We start from the raw sequence: 21,139 nt of genomic DNA on the forward strand, positions 1-21,139 counted from the left end.
AAGTTTACAAACCTTTAAATAGATTCAAAACCCTATCTCAACTAGAAAATAAAATAAAAATTTAAAATTATAAAAAAAAAAGTGTGAAATCAAAGAATAAAAAGAAAATCATAAAAACTATCAAAACCAAGAGAAAACAAGATTTTTAAAATCTAAAAATTTAACTATTGGAATATGAATTTCATAGTTATTCTAATAAAAATGATATCTAGAAACTCCTATAAAGATTTAGATTGTTATTAAGACTAGATGTGTCCCACTGGTCTATAAATATATCTGTCAGGTCATACATATAATCTATTTGAGATATATTTTTATTTAGTTATGGCTAACTCACACTTAACTACTCAAAATCACTTCTTATTGAAGCTCAACTATGTGTTATGATTTAATTTAATTTTATTTGTTTTCGTAAATAGATAATTAGAGTTATGGGTTCTGAGAATGTTTATGGAATTGTGACATACTTAAAAAGGTTGAATGGAGAGGCGTTCATGATTGGATCGGGTGATTGTTTGTTGTCCAAGTAGGTAAAGTAATTCTACGGGGATGGTGGGTTGATTATTTTAGATTTTCTCTGGAGAATTATGATTTTGTCATGGCATGTTTTTCCTGCCATGTTTCCTTTTTACACCTTTGTTTTTTTGAACTTCCCTTTCCAACTTGTTTGGTTATTCTCTGTTTTGTTTGATTTCTGGCACAAGACTTGTTTTTTTCTCAACGTCTTTTACCTAGGGTTGTTTGTCCTAATGGTTCGTCGCTTTTCCTTTTTATCCTTTTAGTCTTAGCATTGCTATTGTTGATAGATCATTTTCATCTTCTGGTTTTTTTTTGTGTGTTTGTCTTTAAAATTGGATTCTAACCTTTTCCATTAATCTTTTTACCTTGGCATTTACGTCTCCTTACAGTTGTTATTGCTTCTCTCACTCCAACTCTTTTAATCAATGTTATTTCCTGCTGACACTATTCAATTACCTCCTCCTTTTATTGCTCCTTTTGGTGCTATTATGCTTGGTGAGCATAAATAACATTAATTTTAACTTTTTCTTGTTATATTCTTTCAATTTTTTAAGTTTTGTTTTTTCTTTTTGGTTTGGATTGTTTCTTTAATTTGCCATGCTTTTGATCCACGCTTCGTGCTATACAATAATGTTTTACGTGTTTAAGTTTCAAACACCATGCTTTAAATCTTAAATGTTTTGTTTGTTAATCTTTGTTAACGTATGCTAGTTGTTGTTTTCGAGTTTTAAAACCACTTCAAGTTCTTAAAACCACAACAATAAAAATGCACATTTTTTTCTTTTTTCTTTTTCAATTCTTCCATATTCTTCCCCCTTTTGAGACCTTCATTTAATTTGCTTAATGAAATGTTCCCTTTTTTTCTTTAGATTTTGTCCATCTATTTATTTTTGCAAGTATGTATATGAGGAATGACAACCATGCTTATCAACGTATGCTTTCATGACTTTTTAGCGATACTTGGTAGGGACTTTTTGAAAGGTTTCATTTGGGAGGAAAACAAGCCAAATCCCTTATTTATATAGTATGTGTCTTATTTGTTTGTAGTTGCTTTTTGATGCTAGTATGCAATTCATTAAAAAGCCAAAATGTTGCTAAGCTTTTTGTTTGGATTATCGTTGAGTTCATGATCATGAATTCAACAAGTGATTCTTTTGCTTTCATGGCCTGCTTTATTGTTTTTTTTTCTTAACTCGTTAGTTCATTGTGTTGGAGCAATACATCAATGCCTTAGGGATGATCTGATGACCAGAAGAAAAGCATAAAGCTAGAAAAAAACAAAAATTAATTTTTCATTGTTAACGATTGCGTCTTTCATTGGCCTTTCTCGATGAATGACAAAAATATTTAAATTACAACAAGCTTTTAATTTGTTTCAAATATTTTTAAAAAATTGTTGTTTTAATTCTTTTTTACTTTATAATCAAGTTTTTAAATATTATATTTTACAACTTAAAATTTAAAGACAGTAGCACTTTATATCCCTAGGATTTAGCTATTATTATATTTAAAATAATAATTAAAAAGCCATGAAACGTAAAAATAATAAAAATGACAGTATAAAATTAAAAACAAATGTAGAAAGAGAGAATAAAAAATAAATAAATAACATTTCTCTCCTAGATAATTCTTTCCTTTCCCTTTCCAATAACTTGCTTTTAACACTATTTGTAGTACCCACCCACCTCCTCTTTTCTTTTTTCTTTCCAACCTTAATTTATCTCTCTCCCTCTTTCTCTTCATTTCAAAACTCACATATCATACATTCACTTATTCTTTCTCCTTCTCCCTCTTTTCACTTCACTTCACTATTATTACCCCTTCTTTGTAAAGTAATGCTCTACTCAAGGTTAATAGTTCACTATCACTACCCCTTCTTTATAAAGTAATGCTCTACTCAAGGTTAATAGTGCTATTACTATATTTGGGTTGTTTGGTTTTGCTTTTTTTATGAGAAATTAAGCACTTCTTTTAGGTTTTCAAACTATTTTTTAAAGTTAAATTCAAGTGTTGACAGGATTATATTATGTGGGCTACGTAGCTTTTTTTTTTCATGGGAGAAATTCAGCATTGTTTTGGGTTTTGGACAAGAATTCATTTTTGATGGTTTTAAGCTTAATTAATTGTTATATTTCTCAAATTAGGTTTTTAATTGTTTTACTAACGTGAATTTCAAGTGTTGAAATGGTTTGTTTCACTAAAAGGTAAATTACTTAATTTAAATGAAAGGGGAATGAATTATGTGGGATTGAGAGTGATAACCTAGAATAAATTATAATTTCATTCCTTAATCAGCTCAATGTTGAAGGATTAAATTAAAAAAAAATCAATTTAGAAAATAACATAAAAAATACCCTGAATCAATCCGTCAAACCCATAACCTAAGTCATCAGATTGAGTTAACCTTATAGGAAAAAAAAAATAAGATAATGACCTAATTTAACATAGTTTAACCTGTCAAATTTATGATTGATCATGAGATTAAAAAGCTCCATAAAGTACAAATCAAAATAAATTATAAAACTCAATTTTCAATCGCTATTGTCATGGATAATGTTGAACGATGAAGTTTGTAAAAATTCTAATTAAGAAAATGACATAAAGAACTAGTCAAGTCCATTCAGGTTAACCCATTAAGCACTATTACTAGGTCATGAGACCGAGATGACCTCTTAGAAAGTAAATAAAAAATGACCCAATTTAACTGGGGTTAAAATGCCAAAGCTTGTGGCTTTGATCATGAGACCAAGATATCTCTATGAAAAATAAATAAAAAGATTATGAAACTCAATCCCTAGTCGACTTAGTGTTGAACAATGAAGTTGAAAAAAATGACATGAACAATGATTCAAGTCAACTCGGATTAACTTGTTAAACATTATTCCTGAGTCATGATAATAAAATAACATAATAGTAAAGAAAAAAAATCATGAAGTCTATTTCCCTATCAATCTAGTATTAAATGATGAAATTAAAAAAAAAAGTTAATTAAGAAAAAGAAAAAAATTGAGTCAACCGGATTAACCCGCCAAACCCGTGATTCATGTCATAAAAGTATAATAAATCAATAAAAAAATTAATATTAAAAGGAAAAATAAAAAAAGATATTGATTAAAAAATCAAGGAAGAAAAGGGAAACAAAGAAGAAGATGCAAAGAACTATTCAAATGAATAATATTTTATAAGGAGGGATACAATAAAATCCCCTTCTCTTTTAGTTTATAGACAATTAATTAATAATTTTAAAGTAGTGGATTGCTCATGTCGTGATGTTCTTATTACTAGCGATCTTGGTTGTCGAAATACACTTTTCAATGGAAAAATAGAATTATTCAGAGGAGATTTTTTATAAGTTCTGCATATTTTCCTATGAGGCACTATGGAAGAGATTATCATGATTATTATAAGCATCTATTTGCTCAAGCAAAAATCCATAAGTTTTACTCTGAAATAGAGTAGGTGCCTTTCATCTAGTAGCTTAATTTATATTTAAAAGTAACTCTTTACACCTTTGCTGAATGGATTCTCTTGATTGGTGATGATAAATGTTGCACGTGTACACTAGGCACTATGGTGTCAACATCAAATGGTCGTCACATAGTATTTAGTTTAGGGTCACTAGGAGATCCAAATGGACTGATCTTATATAAAATTCTAAGATAAGAAACTAGTTGTGGCTAAAAAGGTATTAGCGTCCCTAACGTTTTTTACTTAAGATAAACTATATTGTGTGGTCTAGATATGACTTGAAGGTATTGATTGATTTTTAACCGATGGTCCGTCTGTAGCTTAGAATAAAAATTTATTCTCATGAATAAATATGGTGTTTTGAATTCATTATGGGCTGGTATGCCTACATAAATTCTTGTAGAAAGAATCCATGTATGTGCCCTGACATGGTTTACCTATATTGGAAGGCAAAAGAGTTTTTCACAACTCGTATATTATGAAGAAAAAATATTCCCAATTAAAATTAGTGAATACCCAAAATAATCATGAGAATTTTCTAGTCAACTTATGGTATTGAAATGCCAGTCTATTTACAGGTCCAACATTTATACCAGAATGTTGACCATTAATTCTCATGAATTAAAATTTTTAGGGGTTATTGAAATATTGGTCACATCTTCATGGATTCAATATACTGATTATTAAATTTTAAAGTGCGTGCAAAGATATTTGTTTTGATTTTTTTTTTGTGTGTGTGTATATAATGTTAAATCATATCATATGTTCTTATATTATTTTTTTAAGAAAAATATGATATTTATCTTTTGAGAGACTTCGCCTAATGCACACCAAATAAAATATATTTCTATATTTTTGAAATGAGAAAAACATTTCAAGAATTTTGAAATATTTTTAGATTAAAAAAAACAAGTATTTTAATACATGGTTAGTATCTTATATTGTCAGTATACAACCTTTATATTAAATAAAATTATTGAAAAAATATGCAATAGACCCATAAATAATTTTAAATTAGTCCTTAAAATTTTTTGAAATTTTTTAAAATTTATTTAAGATATGTTTGTCAAACAAACACTTTTATTTAAAACAAAACTATTAAAATAGACCTAAGGATATGTTTATCAAACAACTCCTTAGGCCAAAAATTCCTCAACAAAAAAAAGTAATCAACCAAACAAGGCCAAGGTGCCTACCCAAAAAAAAAAAACAAATCGGGTTGATTTGAAAACACTAGTTCAACCCTGAACTGAATCAAAAACTAGAGTTTGACCCGAGACCCTTGGTTTGACCATAAACCAAACCAAAAACCATCAGTTTAACTTGAAAAACAAACCAAAACTTAAACCAGAAACCAAAATTGAATCAAATTAAAAAATATATAAAAACTCAAAAATTATCTGTCAAAACATATTAAAACCAAGAAAAAACAAAGAATATTGATGAACATTCAAACTAAATTTAGTAATATATATCTCAATCCAAATGAGTTTTCAAGCAATCAAAGGCAAGGTTTTATTCATAATCATACATGGACCAAGAATCAAACATCCATTTATTTCAATTATCAAAGAATCAACATGATATTGTCAAAATGGAATTCAATTTAAAACCAAGACCCTATGATTAAAAATCTGTAAAAAAATTATGGTTGATGCTTGAAGACCCTATATTATCTATTAAACAACTCATATCAACATGCATAAACCAAAATCAAAGCAAATCAAAACAAAATCTAAAACTAGTACTCAAGACAATATTCTTCGGATGAACATGAAGAACATTCAACGACGAAAACCCAAAAATATTTAGGCTGCTGCAAAACCTAGAAACACTCATTTTAATCTTTAAACTTCCAGCTGTTTACCTTAACAAACCACATTATCATATTCATATATTTTTTTAATCTAAACAAACAACATGAAACTACAAATCATGAAAAACTGCATGAAATTTATGGGGTTTTCAAGGTTTCTTTCATGGATTCAATCAAAGATTGATAAAAGTTTAGTCCTCTTATCAAAATAAGAGGGTCATGAATAAAATTTAACAACCAAAAGCTCTTATACTAGGCTGGTTTTGCAATGGTAGTTTTGATTTTTTGGTGGATTTGCTAAACTTTAAGAGTAAGAGGTCATTTTTTGTCTTTTGATCTTGAGATAGAGGTTTTAAGTCTCTTGATAAGAATCTTTTTAGAGGTTTTAAGTGTAAGCACATGAAAAAATAAATGTTAAAACATATTAGGTTTATATTCAGTAAAAAAATACTTTTTCAAACCATAATCAAAACACAATAGGCTTATACTCGTTTTATTTAATACTATACTTACAATAAGTTTAAAAATAAATTTGGAGAAGCTTCATTCTAACTTTATAAATTAAAATTTCTCAATATTACTTTTTGAGTTTTCTAAAAACTCCACATTACCCTAAGCTTTAAACAACCTACTTTTTAAATTTGATTTTTGAGTGTTTTTTTAAGGTTTCTAATGGCTGAGTGTTTTTTTTTTAAGGTTTCTAATGGCATTTATGTCATACTGTAACATATATGTGGACATGAGAAGAAAAATGAAGAAAAGTAAGAAAAAAATTGAACTTTTTTCGTTAATTAGTTAGTAATAAAGGACAAAATTGAAACCTCTTAAAACTATAAAGGTGAAATAGTAAAATTTTAAACTAAAGGAGTAGAATTGAAATATTGATAATAATTTTTCGTTAATTAGTTATTGTAATTATGTTTATCTGTATTGTTGCTAAGAAAAAAAAAAAACCAACAATAGATCTCATAGCCGTGAAAAATCATTAACCTGGATTTGTACAGTCTTTACAGCATTTCTTTTACTTGGCATCAATATTTGATTTTTATTATCGATTGAAATTGAATTAAAGAAATTATATCCTAAAACAAAATAAAAAAGCGATATATATATATAATGTTCTATACTTTTATGGATATTGAATTAAAATCCTTGATTAATATTGATTTTTAGAGTGTATGCTACTGGATCACATTATTTTATAATTCTATTAAGAAAAAGGACCTAATTAAAAATAATAAGGGTGCAAATGAATATAATTTAACTTTTAAATTATCACAGATTATTGAATAACTTAAGCAACCTTGATATGGATTGATCTTAGAATTAGAGATGGTTTTCTTGATTTGTTTTGCTATTATATGTTAGTAGAAAATATTCAATTAGTGTGAGCTTTCAATTGGTTGAAGTATAAATAATTAACAATAAACCTTAGCTAAGAAAACGTGGTTGAAAGTTTTTAATTAAAAATATTTTATCACATTTTCTTCTTTTTCTTTTTTTAACTTGGTATCAGTGTTTTTATTTTTATTTTTAATTTATATACTTGACAGCAAGGGTCCCATAAATAAATAGTAAAATACTATTGTTTAATATTTAAATTTATTAACGCGCTGTTGATTCTTATGTCTTTATCATAAAATACATTGAAAATTGCTTTGGTTTTAATGTTGTATGTAGATAGATAAATTGTGAAGTGATTTGGATCCCTTCATGTTGTTCAAGGAATGGGACATGACCGTTTATTTATTAAATCTCACTATTAATTTTGAATTCAATGATTTAGCTTGAGTCCCGCCGACAAAAAGTTAAATAATTGTTCATACAGGTTATGATTTCAATTTATATAAATCAAAATTTATATAATTATTAATTTTATTATTTATAAAATTAGTTAAAATATATACAAATTGATTTAAATATCTATCTTCATAAAAAAATAATCAAAGTAGATTTTTTTATTTAATCCTTAATTTTTTTTAATGCTCTAAATTCTCATTCACTTTGAATTGCAATTAATCATATCCCTAGGTATTGTAGATCCTCTCGGGTTGAATTTTATTTTGATTTTATATGAAAAATTTAGAATCATTATAAATAAAAAAATAATAACAAATTTATCATTAATAAAAACCAATAACTTTTTTCATATTTTCTATTTAAAATGTGTGTGAATTTACATTTTAATATCTTAATTTTACTTAAAAAAAAAACTCTGTTCTTTGGGATTTTGAATCTTTTGTTAGATCCCGAATTTTATTTGTTTTGTGTTTCAATTTCTAAAATCTCGAGGGAGGAGAGACAAAGCTATTGGAAAAAAAATTGTTAAAAAAATATAACTAACAAAAAAATATATTTTTGTTCTAAAAATACATTAATTACAAAATTATACTACCAATAACATCTTCAACAACATTTAAATTGTCGTATTTATGCTAAAATTCTATTTTTATTATTATATACTTAAATAAAAAATAAATTTGAAGAACACTTCGCATCATCACGAGATCAGAATCATCATGTGCATTGTCTTTCAATTTCTTTGGTCTTTGGTTAGTGTTTATAGCTCTCTTAACAATTTGTTAATTCATATAATTTTATTTTTATTTTATTAAATGCATGGAGTAAATTTTCAATTTAAATTTTTTTCTACGCTATAAAATATGTTCACAATACTAGGATATTTTTCTACTTGATTAGAAATTAACTTAAAATCTATTAGTGTTGATTATTAGCTAGTTTTATTACTAACAAAAGGTAAAAGTAGAGAATGACTGAAATGGCAAGTAGTGCAAAACTTCTTCGCCAAGTCTTAAAAAATCCCCCAATTATGCACTTGTCTAAACTAGTCTTGTTTTTATTTTTATTTTTATTTTTATTTTTTTCACTACAATTCTCCTAAAAGTATATAAAAATGAGAATCATGTCAAACCATAATTGCAAGAACAACATGTCAACTTCGTAATTGAATCAGGTTGATTAAGAGGAAATACATTTTTTTAATAAAAAATATTGTTTTTTTGCCTTCTTAAAATCAAAGGTTGGTTTGCTTTAAATTAATTTAACTCGCCGTCTAGATCTTAAGTAAAATTAATTATGGGTTGGGTGGTATAATTTTAATTTAATGGGGAAATTAGATTTAAAAATAGTGAAACTTTTGCATTTTTGATGGAGAAAAAAAAGAAGATTTAAAAACATCAAAAACTAAAAATTATAGAAATATGGATTTTTTCAGGTTATACCAAAAATTTTATCATCAAACATTAAATATTACTCTAAAAGGTGTAAGTTTTTCATAGTACAAGGTTTTATTATTCATCTTTTCATATATTATCATGGATGAATTGTGCAAATTTATGTTATTTTAATTTAGTTTTTAATTTTTTTTTTGACAGTTTAGTCCTACCAATTGATTTTGATTTCTTATAAAAATACGAGATTAAAAAAAGAGAGATCAAAATAAAAAAGACGCTAAATATAGATGGCATGCCATTCGTTTTGCAAAAGATACACTTTAATTATTGAATTTAAAAAATAATGCAAATTATACATTTAAGTACCTTAATATTTTTTCATTTTAATTTTGGTATAAAAGTTTATTTTTGTTATTTTTAGTCCCTAGTTGAGAGGAGAGAAAGAGGTCACTGAATTACAGCAGTAAAGAGAGAAAGATATCATTAATATCGATTTATGGCATCAAAATGAACTATATTTGTGTCAAATAATTCAATTTGATGATAAGAGTTCATATTAAGTTTTTTGTATCTTTAAAATTTATGAAAAAACATATCTAAACTTGGGTTGATTTTTTAATTCAGGTTAATTTTAATTTTTGGGGTAGTTTTTTAAGGTCATAGATAGATTTATCACGATTCCTACAGTGTTTTATAAGTATTTTAGGTTGAAAAATCTAACTCGGGTTGATTTAAAAAAAAACATTATCATGGACAACATGTCGTTGATCTCAATTGCAAACAAGAAAAATTAAGGATCAGATCATACAGATATATTAGAAAAGGCCTGTGTATAAGCCTAATAAAAAGGCCAGAAGAGCAGCCAAGCCTGACTTGTTAAGCACCGAAGCGCTTCAGCTTTGTTTTTATTTTTTAATTTTTTTAAATCAATGATTATTTTTCTCTAATTTTTTAATTTATATTTAAATCAGTATGCATTCTCTTTTTAATTTTGTTTAGAGATCCTTTTTAAATAATAACTATTTTTTTAGTTATGTATTTAAATTTGAATAGTTTTTTTTAATTCATTTATAATTTTTTTATTTTATGTATGGATTTATTTTTGAAAATTATTTTTTTCATATAATATTTATAGTATGCGCAACCTTACATAATTTTTTTTTATTCGATCAATTTAATTTGTATCCCTATTTCTATTATTATTCTTAAATAAAAATATTATTTTAATAAATACATTTAGTAAACACATAAATGTTTTGTCTTTCAATATTAAATATCTTGATTTACACATGTTTTTTAATTTTTCAAGTTTTATTTTTAGAATGTTTTTTAATTTTTCAAATTTTATTTTTAGATATTGTTAATAATTTATTTATTCATTATAATATTTTTTTTATTTAGTTAATTACATGTATAATATTTATTCATTATAATAGTTTTTTTATTTAGTTAATTACATGTATAAAGTTTTTGATTTAAACTATAAAAATACACTAAAAAATCTTACATCTATAATTTGTTTTATAAAAAATAGAAATATATGATAAATGAAGCTCAGTTCACATAATGATATGCCTTTTCGATATGAGCATCCGCATTTCCACATCTACACATCAACACCCACATGCATGGAATGGAATGCAAATGCATAGGCACAATAACATCATAAATTTTTGGTTTTGTGAAATTCGGACTTCCTCATCTGTACCTCTCTGCCTCCCTTTTCCCACCCTCCACCCTCTCTCTGGAAAAAAAAAAAAAAAAAGTTGCTAGCTCGTAGCTACTTTCTCGCGATATTTTTTTGTCTCAATCTCGATCTCCACGATCTGGCCTTTTTTTTCAATCGAAAATTAGGGTTTCCTTTTCTCTCTATCAACTTCATATCGAGTCTCGTGCTTAACCTAGATTTTACTGGTTCCTTATCTTTTGGGGTTAACAGATCTACAGCGGCTCCTTTAGCTTTTTACGTCTGTTAATTTTCTTTCCACTCGTTTAAACATGTTTTGGAAGCTCACCGCTCTCTCCACCTCCTCTCCTGTAAGTTTATTTTTTAATCTCTAGGGTCTGTAAAGATTGGTGGATATAGCTTTGAAATCGTTGTTATTTGGATCTATAAAACCTAGGAATACGCGACTTCTAAATTGAAATGAATTTCATGGTTTTAACTGGCTTGGACTGATTGAGTTGAGATGGATGTTGTTTTTCATCGTGTAGATTAATGTGATTCCTTGCAATTTATTTGTTAATTCATGTTTAATTAGTGAATGTTTGCGTAGAAACTGTAGTGAATTGTCATGTTTTTGGTATGCAGTGCCCTGTGTTTGCATTTGAACCATTTATTTGTCCGTGACATTTATTAGAAGAATTAATTAATTAATCAACTCTTCTAAAATGTTTTAATTTTAATTGCAGTAGCAGTTAATTCAATCCACATCTAGTGGGTACGTGGCGGCTTCTTAGTAAATGAAAGAAATGATGTTGAAAATTTGTTTAGGTTTTATATTTACTACTATATTTAGCTTTGAATTTTGAATGGGAGGGGGCCGCCTTGCTAAAAGTGCTACTAGGTTTATACTCTCCTTACCATGCTAGATCCGGTGCTGATGATATTAAGTTCTGCGTGCTTGGTAATATTTTTCTAATAAGCAAACATGTTTAGTTGTTTTATTGATATTTGCTATTCTTATTTCTAGTTTACTTATACCAACTTCTGTAGGTGGAGTCATTATTAGACAAAGATAATTTCACGTTGGAAGAGCTTCTTGACGAGGAAGAAATAATCCAAGAATGCAAAGCTTTGAACACCCGACTTATCAATTTGTAATTTTTTTTTCTCCCTTCTTACCATCAATGCTGAAATGCTCTGATTTCTGCACAAGGCCATTCTCTATCATGCATAGTTTACTGTCTCTGTGCTGTTTGAGAGCATATCATAAAGTTGATCCTGGTGGATGCTCAACATAAATTATTGTATGCAGTCTGCGAGATAGAGCCCAAGTGGAGCAGTTGCTCAGATACATTATTGAGGAACCTTCAGAGGATGCTGAAAGCAAACTAGCCTTCAAGTATGTCATTTTAACTAGAGGAAACTGTCTTCTCATGTTGAAATGTCTCTTGCCTTAACTTTTTGTTTTTTTTTCTCTGACAAATTGCTTTTGGGTTTTAGGTTCCCCTTCGTTGCTTGTGAGATATTTACATGTGAAATTGATGTTATTCTTAAAACTTTAGTGGAGGAAGAGGAGGTAGGTTTCATTTTTTTCATTGCACTTTGTTTTAATCTGGAGCTTGTTGCGAGAAATGCTCTTTTACTGATGGTTATCTTTACTTTCATGCTACTTCAGTTGATGAACTTACTCTTCTCGTTCTTGGAACCAAATCGGACTCATAGTGCCTTGCTTGCTGGGTATTTCAGCAAAGTATGTTTTTAGAACTTTGTATCCAGTTTTCACGAGAAGTTGTATCTTTAATATTTTGTTAGGCAAGGATCACATCATTGATGCTATTTGCCTTTTATTCTAGGTTGTTGTTTGCCTCATGTTACGCAAGACAGTTTCACTTATGAACTATGTCCAAGTGAGAATTTTTCTACCTATATCTATGTTGTGGTTTGTTGCAACTTTTACTCTGCTTAATTGTAAAAGAATGTTTGTTTTAATCAATGGAAGTTGTGCCGTGCAATGCCCATCATTTAAATATTCATTATGGGCTGTGACCTGCTATGCGAATATATATTTTCATGGTTAGGTTTTCATGGCATTTGATGGTTTAGAATTCAGTTTAGTAATACAAATTACAGGAATAGATAATGTTTGTGCTAACTGGAGAAAGGATGCAGATGCATATATATCCACATAATATTTATTGGGTCATAATAACAGTCACTTTGTTGTGTAAATAACATACTAGACCTCTCAGATATGTGTTCTCTGCTGCTTGAACATAGCATTTTATCCCAAAGTATAAATGCTGATGCAATATGATGAAGAAATCCATCTCTGACTCTTCAATTGACACTTATGTGTTTCATCTATCATACCAAACTAATCAAGTGGCATCATTACTAACAATTGTAGTTTTTAGGAATTAAAACTGAAGACAGACAAAAGAAGATAGAGGAGTTTTTGAATTGAATTTTAGGAATTCAGATTTGTGAAGTCGATGGTACTTTGTTTAAGGTTTTGAAACTTGTGCTGAGAAGAGAAGTAATAAGAGAAAACAGTGGAGAACAGATACAGAATGAAAAAAAAGAAGTGAACATGGTTATCACATGTTTGGTTATAATGTTCTAAAGAGTCTAGACTAGAATCTTGTCAGTTTAGGTAGTTCTATTGTTCATAGGCTTGGAGTTAAAGTGGCTTTAAGTCCTGGTTCTTTTAGATGGACCACCTTTTATGCACAATTTTCAAATCACTTCATCTCAGTCAATCAATTAATAGAAGTGACATGAAGCATAGGATTTCTGCCTTCTTGCATTCAAAATTTGCTCACTGCATGCCCCCCCCCCCGATTAGTTTCTCATTGTTCAACATGAAAATTTTCTTCACTTAAGTTAGGCAAGATGAGCATTTAAGTGAGGCTTATGGTTTGCTCAGAGATCTGTAAAAATTTGATTGTGTTGGTATTTCAGTTTTACACTTTTTCTTAAAGTATCTGACTATTGTTGGTAGCCTGTTAGAGAAAATATTCATTGTTTGGTTTCTCACAGGCCCATCAGGATGTTTTCCGCCAGCTTGTTGATTTAATTGGAATAACATCCATTATGGAGGTAATTGAGATTCTTATCCTGTAGTGGTTTACATTTCGATAAGTTCTTGCTTGTAATATATTTTGTTGATTTTGGATATTGCTTGTTTGATGTAGGTTTTGGTTAGGCTGGTAGGAGCTGATGACCATGTTTATCCTAATTTTACTGATGTGATGCAATGGTTGGCTGATAGCAATTTGCTAGAAATGATTGTGGACAAATTGAGTCCTTCTGTAAGTGCTGCAATTTTGTCAAGAAAACATCTCTTTTTTTAATATGAACTGGAAAAAAAATCTGAGGATGTAAGGTTTGTGTTGAGGCTTGGCCAGACAACTGAAAATGGAAGAAGAATCTGAAATGATTAGCATGAGACTCTTTACAATGGATGTATTATATATTAAATAGTCTGATAATTTTCTTTTATGTGAACCAGAATCCACCTGAAGTTAATGCTAATGCAGCAGAAACATTATGTGCAATAACTAGAAATGCTCCATCGGCCTTGGCTACTAAACTTTCTAGTCCAAGGTTTGTTGGATTTTGTATCTTGGCTACTAAATCTACTTGTCCTTGTTTATGTTTTAATTTATTTGTTGTTTTTGATGTTTTGGGCAAATGCAGTTTTGTGGCAAGGATATTTGGTCATGCCTTGGAAGATTCACATTCAAAATCTGGTCTTGTCAATTCACTGTCTGTTTGTATATCCTTACTGGATCCAAAAAGATCAGCAATGTCTTCTCCCTTGATGCATTCTTTTCGAAGCCACCATATGTATGAGTCTCCAATCCCTGTAAATCCAGAGACTATTAGTGCAATGTTACCTAAACTTGGTGAGTAAATTTCTATGGTTGTGAGAATGCTCCCCCAACCAAAAAAAAAAAAAAGAAGCAGGAATACAGGGAAGATTTTTCTGAGATTTTCCAGTTGTTTTTTCCTTCTTTCTTTGAGTTTTGGCAGTGCCCACAAACTTTTCAGTTTTCCCTATGCATTTTCATTAATTATATTTTTTGGATACATCCAGTCAAACCAAGATTAGCAAAACCATATTAAGTAGTATAATTTATAATGTAAAAAAGGGTAGAAGAGGCATCTGACAAAAGATGCTTTTATATAATTTTTTTTTGTATCTTTTCCTTGTCAACGCCAGTATTTGTTAAGAATCTTAAGATTACCCATTCCATTTTGCAGGTAACTTGCTTCTGTTATTGAATGTCCGGTCAGATGAGAGGATTTTACCTACAACATATGGAGTACTGAAGCCTCCTCTTGGGAAACATTGTCTTAAGGTTGGTTTCATGTTTTTGCTGTAATCTTCATATGGAACACAATGCAAAACGGAAAATTTCAATAACATGGTTTTGGAAACTGGTGGGCAGCATAAAACCTTTAGTTCAAATTACACTGAAGTATAAACTTGTTTGGAAATTAACTGCTCTCAATTTCAATTTAGATTGTGGAATTCATTGCGGTGCTTCTAAGAGCTGGAAACGAAGCCACTGAGATCGAGTTAGTCAGCTCGGGAACCATCAAAAGAATTCTTAATCTGTTCTTCGAGTAAGTTTCTGCATCATTTTTTAAATGGCGAATTGACGAATCAGTAGATTAATGAAGTTGGTAGCCAGGAACAGTTGTCTTTTTGAAGTTGCTCCAGGTATGGTGTGCTAGGTGATCATTCATGATTCTGATGTTTTAACTGATGCAGGTACCCTTACAATAACGCTTTGCATCATCATGTAGAGAGTATCATAATGTCTTGTTTGGAGACCAAGAGTGATGCTATGGTTGATCATCTTCTTAAAGAGTGTGATTTGATTGGAAAATTTCTCCAAACAGATAAAAACCCTTTAATATCCGGTGATAATAATAAGGTATATGGAGTGTTTTTATGATATTGGAATAATCTTGTATGATAGCAAAATCTTAGCAATGGTAATGATAAGGATTTATTTGCATGTTATCTGCTGAAACAAAGGGGAAAGAGCTGAATACTATATTCCATACTACCCGCTCCACTTGAATTTGGTGGAATGGGAAATTAAATGCAAGTAGTGTCATTTATATTCTGCACTGGCATGTTTTATGTGTTGATAAACATGTTTCCTTATGCAGCCAACGGTTCCTGCTGCTGGAAAACAAGCACCACGTGCAGGAAACCTCGGACACATTACACGAATTTCTAATAAGCTTTTACAGTTGGGAAACATCAGTAGCCGTATTCAGACCTATCTACAGGTGGGTGGTAAGCTGGGATGTACGTTGTGCATTTGTTTCACCGAGTACAAAGTTCCTTAAAAAAGCCCAGTCTTACTGGCATGTGGAACTAGTTATAAAAGTTTGGTTGAAGGTTATGAGTGCTTAAGAACTAGTCTGCCCTCTAAACCATTGCTGAAAGAAAAGTTTGGAGTGACCTTTATCATCTCTGATATAAATCACATCAAGCTTGTTTTGGCTAGAAGCATCCATAACCAGGTGCTATGCTGTGTTTTGTGGCTATTGCTACTTTTGATGATGACATTGTTTTCCACCTTGCTGCTCTTTCCTCCTGCAATTTCGAAGAGTTTTTGCTCTCTTGTGTGGGGACTGGAAATCCTAAATTTGTTCTTTTATAGTTACCTTTCTAAGTAATAGAGTATTTTCAAATATCCTTTTTTATACTTATTACTGAAGTACACAATGTCATGACTCTAATAGTTTTGTTATTTGCTCTTTTCAACTCCTTGTTTCATTTGGTGCATCTTTGCATCCAACATCAATGTAGTAGTGTGATTGAACTGATGTCCCTTCAATGGAATTTTGGTTTAATATCTTTTCTAACAAGTTGTATTTTTATATATCTCCAGGAAAATAGTGAGTGGATGGAATGGCAAGCCACTGTTTTGCAAGAGCGTAATGCAGTTGAAAATGTCTACCGATGGGCTTGCGGGTATGCTCTTGCCTCGTATTGTTTATGCTTTAAAAACAGTGTTTGTAGCTGTGGTATGCTCATTGCTTGATGGGTACTCAAATATGTGATACCTATAGAACTAGATTTTAGTCCAAAACATATTTAAATAATAAGGATATGGTAATGAGGATTTAAATTTATTGGCAATCTGGGCGTTGCACTTATAATTTTCTTTTTTCCCCCTCTAAAAAATCTAACAGTAAGGTGGGTTATCATTTTTCAGTATGAATTATATGTTGAAATTTGCTAGTAACATTTTACTTGATAAGCCTAATTTTCTTCCATATGTGTTTCTGCTGTAAATTACTGCCACTGAAGTTCTCCCTGGAGAGAATGGATTGGTAATCCCACTTCATCCTCTTGTTTTGTACAGCCGCCCAACAGCATTGCAAGATAGGACGCGTGACAGTGATGAGGATGACCTTCATGACCGAGATTATGATGTGGCAGCTCTAGCCAATAATTTAAGTCAGGCTTTTAGATACAAAATATATGGGAACGAGGATAATGAAGAGGTACATAATGGCTTCTCTTTTTGATGACTTTCATTCTCCCATTTTTTTGTCCTGTTATTTATGTTTCTGGACTTTGGCTCTCAACTTGTATCACTCATAAAAACAGGGAGTAATATCTCAATAAGCCCCTTCTAGGATCTGAAATTCAAATGAGTGCCTTATGAATGATTCATTGAAATTTCATCCTTCTAAGGTTATTGCATCAGCACACCGGTCCAATTGATACCAGCAGTTTCCTCCATGTGACACGCTAGCCTGCTTCTCTGCTGCCAGTTGCCATCTCTATCCCCATCTCCACCATTATTTCTTATGCATCTCTAACTCGAGCCATCACATATTTCTACTCACTCTCCCCTGTCTCTCTGAACCCTTTAGTTTCTCATACTCTCCAAAATAACACCAATGTCCCTGCTCTCCTCTCCATCTTCTCTCTAAAACAAGAACTCCAAACTCCATCAATCAATACACTCCCTATCCTTTACAAGAATCAATTATCTATCTTTCACAAAGTCAACTCTCTATTCAAATAAAAAACAAAGAATATGGAAGAGAAGATGTCAGGAGATGACTTGTGCCTTGGTTTAAGAGTATTTATTTTTTTATTTCCAAACTTCATTTTAACAACAGCAATATACTCAATGCAGTATGTATATCATTTCGGGAATTTGTTCAGATAATAAAATCAAAAGAATGATTTTTGAGCTAATGATTCTGAGTGGCTCATTCAAATTTCAACCTACAAGAAATGGTTCTTAAATTTTTTATCATTTTGGTTGCAGGACAATGGGAGCCTTGATCGGGATGATGAGGTAACAGTTTAACTTTATAATACAAGTATGTGTTTGTGGGTGTGTGTGTGTGAATCTTTGTTTCTTTTTTTCTTTTCATTTGTCTTTTCATTTTTTTTTTGGGAGGGGGGTTCATTGGTAGCGACTTTTCTCTATATTGCCTTTTGATATCAAACATGTGTTGTTTTGGTCTTTAATATCAGGATGTCTACTTTGATGACGAGTCTGCTGAAGTTGTTATATCATCCCTTAGGCTCGGCGATGACCAAGGGAGGTAAGGGTTTTAGCCATCAAACTGTTTATATTGAAATATTGGATCTTCTATAAGTTGCAAGTGCACCTGCCTAAATGTTTCATTCATCCTATTTACTGGATACATAATAGAAAAGTTGTTTTAAAACTTTACTAATGTGCAAGTCTCATTGCCCTTGGCCTGAAGTTTTAGAAATGTCTAGTGTGTGCATCTGCCTGCCATTCTTTCACCGGAAAACTCGATTATCAAAGTGTTTTTAAAATGCTATGCCAACTCTTGATGCTTTTGACATGAACCTTTACATCTTTTTGGTTGCTAGCGTAAGCAGTGCATTTGGTATAATTTCTTTAACAAATCATATAATATCAAATCTTGGATGTCAAATTATTAGTATATATATTTGAGAGAATTCTTTTTGGATATGATTAGGAATCTCACTGATTTTTAATTTTTTTTAAATGCAGCAGTCTGTTCACAAATTCAAACTGGTTTGCATTCCAAGATGATAGAATTGCCGATTCACTTGTGAGCACATCGCCTGGAGAGATGATGGATCAGATTAACTTAAATGGAAATGCTAATGGCGGTAACAGCGGTAGTGATGATGAGGTGGTGGTGGGAGAGGAAGATGAGTTGACCGAAAGCAAGGATTCTGTCAATGGCACATCCACTTCCAACACAAACCTCATCGATCAATTTCCTGGGAGTGGTCTGGTTTCACAAAGCAGTGATGCAAATGCCCCTGATACAAGCTTTTTCAAATATGAGACATCAGTCAAAGAAGAATTGTTTGGAGATAGGCCTTTACCTGAATGGGTAGGGTGGGGAGAGTCATCAGATTTGCAAGTAGGGGGATCAACTGTGAATCCATTTGAAGATCATGACAGCTCTGATGACTCTCTTTCCAGCCAAGCGAAAGCAGTAACACCCGGTGCCAGTTCCCCATCAAGTGGGGAATCCATGCTTCCAAATGGCTTATCACCCTCCAAGGATTCTAGTGATGCATCCGTTAGCAGTGATTCAAGTAAAAAATCTCCCACCATGCCTTCTTTGTTTGAAGAGGATGTTGAATTTGTTGGTGTTGAGTTAGAAGGCACTGAAAAGGCAATGGAACAAGCTCTCAAGGAGGGGATAGTTGGTGAAGCAGGGCCTCTGAAGAGGAATATTTCACCGAAGGTTCCAGAGAAGGAGAATTCCGATACTGCTGAGGTCGATAATAAAGAGTTCAATGATGCAAACTATTGGAGGATTGATCAATAGGGTTGCCGTGGTGGAAAGATGATGATCGATCCTGTTGAGGTTTTCTGAACCTGAAAACTTGGATCCTAAAGCCACAGACCCCATTTTTGGATGGCAAGGGATTATGCAGCAGATATATGTACAGTATTTTTGTTTCCAAATGGGGATTGGATGGTAGGTCGTGTTATATGGTTTTACTGCTTGTCTAGTTGTCATTATTGTTAGCTACCTGCTCTAATTGTTTATTATTCAATGTCTTTCTCGTTTCTTCCTGTTACTGACTTGTAGGGTTTTCCTCATCCATCAAAATTTATGTTTTACTCTGGCTAAAGTCTCATTCTTGGTTTCAAGTCGGTTGGCACTAGCCAATCTTGGAATTGGGTGCTTATGCATGTGCTTGATTATTATCAGGAATTTATTTTCCCAGGAGTTTCTAGTCGGAAGGAAGATCAATTCTGAAGTTGTACAACCCCGGAGAGGGTGATGAAGATCATATTTTATAATGTTTATATATATATATATATATATTAAAATAATATTTTTTTTTATTTTTTTAAATTTAATTTTGATAACAAATTAAAACTATTTAAAATAAAAAAAAATATTTTATTTATATATATATAAATAAAATATTTTTTTTTATTTTAAATAGTTTTAATTTGTTATCAAAATTAAATTTAAAAAAATAAAAAAAAATATTTTATTTATATATATATATATAAATAAAATATTTTTTTTTATTTTTTTAAATTTAATTTTGATAACAAATTAAAACTATTTAAAATAAAAAAAAATTAAATTAATTTGAAGTTAAAAAAAATATTCGTAGCCCTGGAACATTTTGCTGCGGCAAATAAATTGACATCTTGATTCGGATTTCGAGGTTATATTACATAAAATAAACCAGGTGATGGAGTGGTATCTTTATTCCCCCCAACCAAATGTGGCAGTATATATGTATATGTATACAGTATGCATACATGGTAAAACCCCGTGCTCTCGTAGTGTTTCGTCACGTGAAACGCGTGCAATTGCGAAGAGAATCCACACTAATGGAGATTATTCTAGAATGGCATGTATGGAGAATATTCTAGAAATGGCATGTCCTCATTATTATGTATATAGGCAATGCAATTGTGAATGACGGGGAATGAAGAGCAAGTAGAAAAGGGGAAGGGAAGAATGATAGAGGTGGTCTTGAACGACAGATTGGGCAAGAAGGTGAGGGTAAAATGCAATGAAGATGATACGATAGGGGACCTCAAAAAGCTGGTGGCTGCCCAGACCGGCACCCGACCCGATAAGATCCGGATCCAGAAATGGTACACTATCTACAAGGACCATATCACTCTCAAAGACTACGAAATTCATGATGGCATGGGCCTCGAGCTATACTACAACTGATCAGTAACTCTCTGGTAATTAAAACTTAAACAAGTAGTTCTTTCGATTGTTCTCTGCATCTAGTTTCATGCGAGTCGATGCATCCTTTGCCAGGATCCACAAGAGAGAATATCATATCATATCGTATATCTGCGCGCGTTATCTGTGTATCTTGTCGATGTGTGTCCTTCAATGCTCAAACAAACTTATCTGTGTTGTTTAATTTAATCGTTTAAAATGTTGTCTGCCACCCATATGAAATGTTTGTTTCTCCAG

At 30.8% G+C, this 21,139-nt stretch overlaps 1 protein-coding gene across 3 annotated transcripts; it reads left to right on the forward strand.

Moving 5' to 3' along the window:
• Nucleotides 1–10,603: 10,603 nt before the first annotated feature.
• LOC105137025 (serine/threonine-protein phosphatase 6 regulatory subunit 3) lies at nt 10,604–19,817 on the forward strand. 3 transcript variants are annotated; one of them, XM_011042587.1, is made up of 19 exons: nt 10,604–11,034; nt 11,714–11,817; nt 11,976–12,062; nt 12,164–12,239; nt 12,339–12,413; nt 12,517–12,570; nt 13,703–13,762; nt 13,858–13,974; nt 14,175–14,269; nt 14,363–14,571; nt 14,930–15,027; nt 15,192–15,295; nt 15,444–15,609; nt 15,851–15,973; nt 16,582–16,664; nt 17,059–17,200; nt 17,980–18,009; nt 18,192–18,262; nt 18,709–19,817. In XM_011042587.1, exons 1-19 carry the CDS (start codon nt 10,996–10,998, stop codon nt 19,499–19,501), a joined length of 2,526 nt encoding a protein of 841 aa, XP_011040889.1. In that variant the 5' UTR covers nt 10,604–10,995; the 3' UTR covers nt 19,502–19,817. The 3 variants fall into 3 exon arrangements, with proteins under 3 accessions (XP_011040889.1, XP_011040886.1, XP_011040887.1); XM_011042584.1 differs by having other exon boundaries at nt 10,605–11,034; nt 18,706–19,817; XM_011042585.1 differs by having other exon boundaries at nt 10,605–11,034; nt 15,444–15,604; nt 15,849–15,973; nt 18,706–19,817.
• The last annotated feature ends 1,322 nt before the right edge of the window (nt 19,818–21,139 follow it).

This window comes from Populus euphratica, unplaced genomic scaffold, assembly GCF_000495115.2.
Source record: "Populus euphratica unplaced genomic scaffold, PopEup_1.0 scaffold61.1, whole genome shotgun sequence".
Taxonomy (NCBI): Eukaryota; Viridiplantae; Streptophyta; class Magnoliopsida; order Malpighiales; family Salicaceae; genus Populus; species Populus euphratica.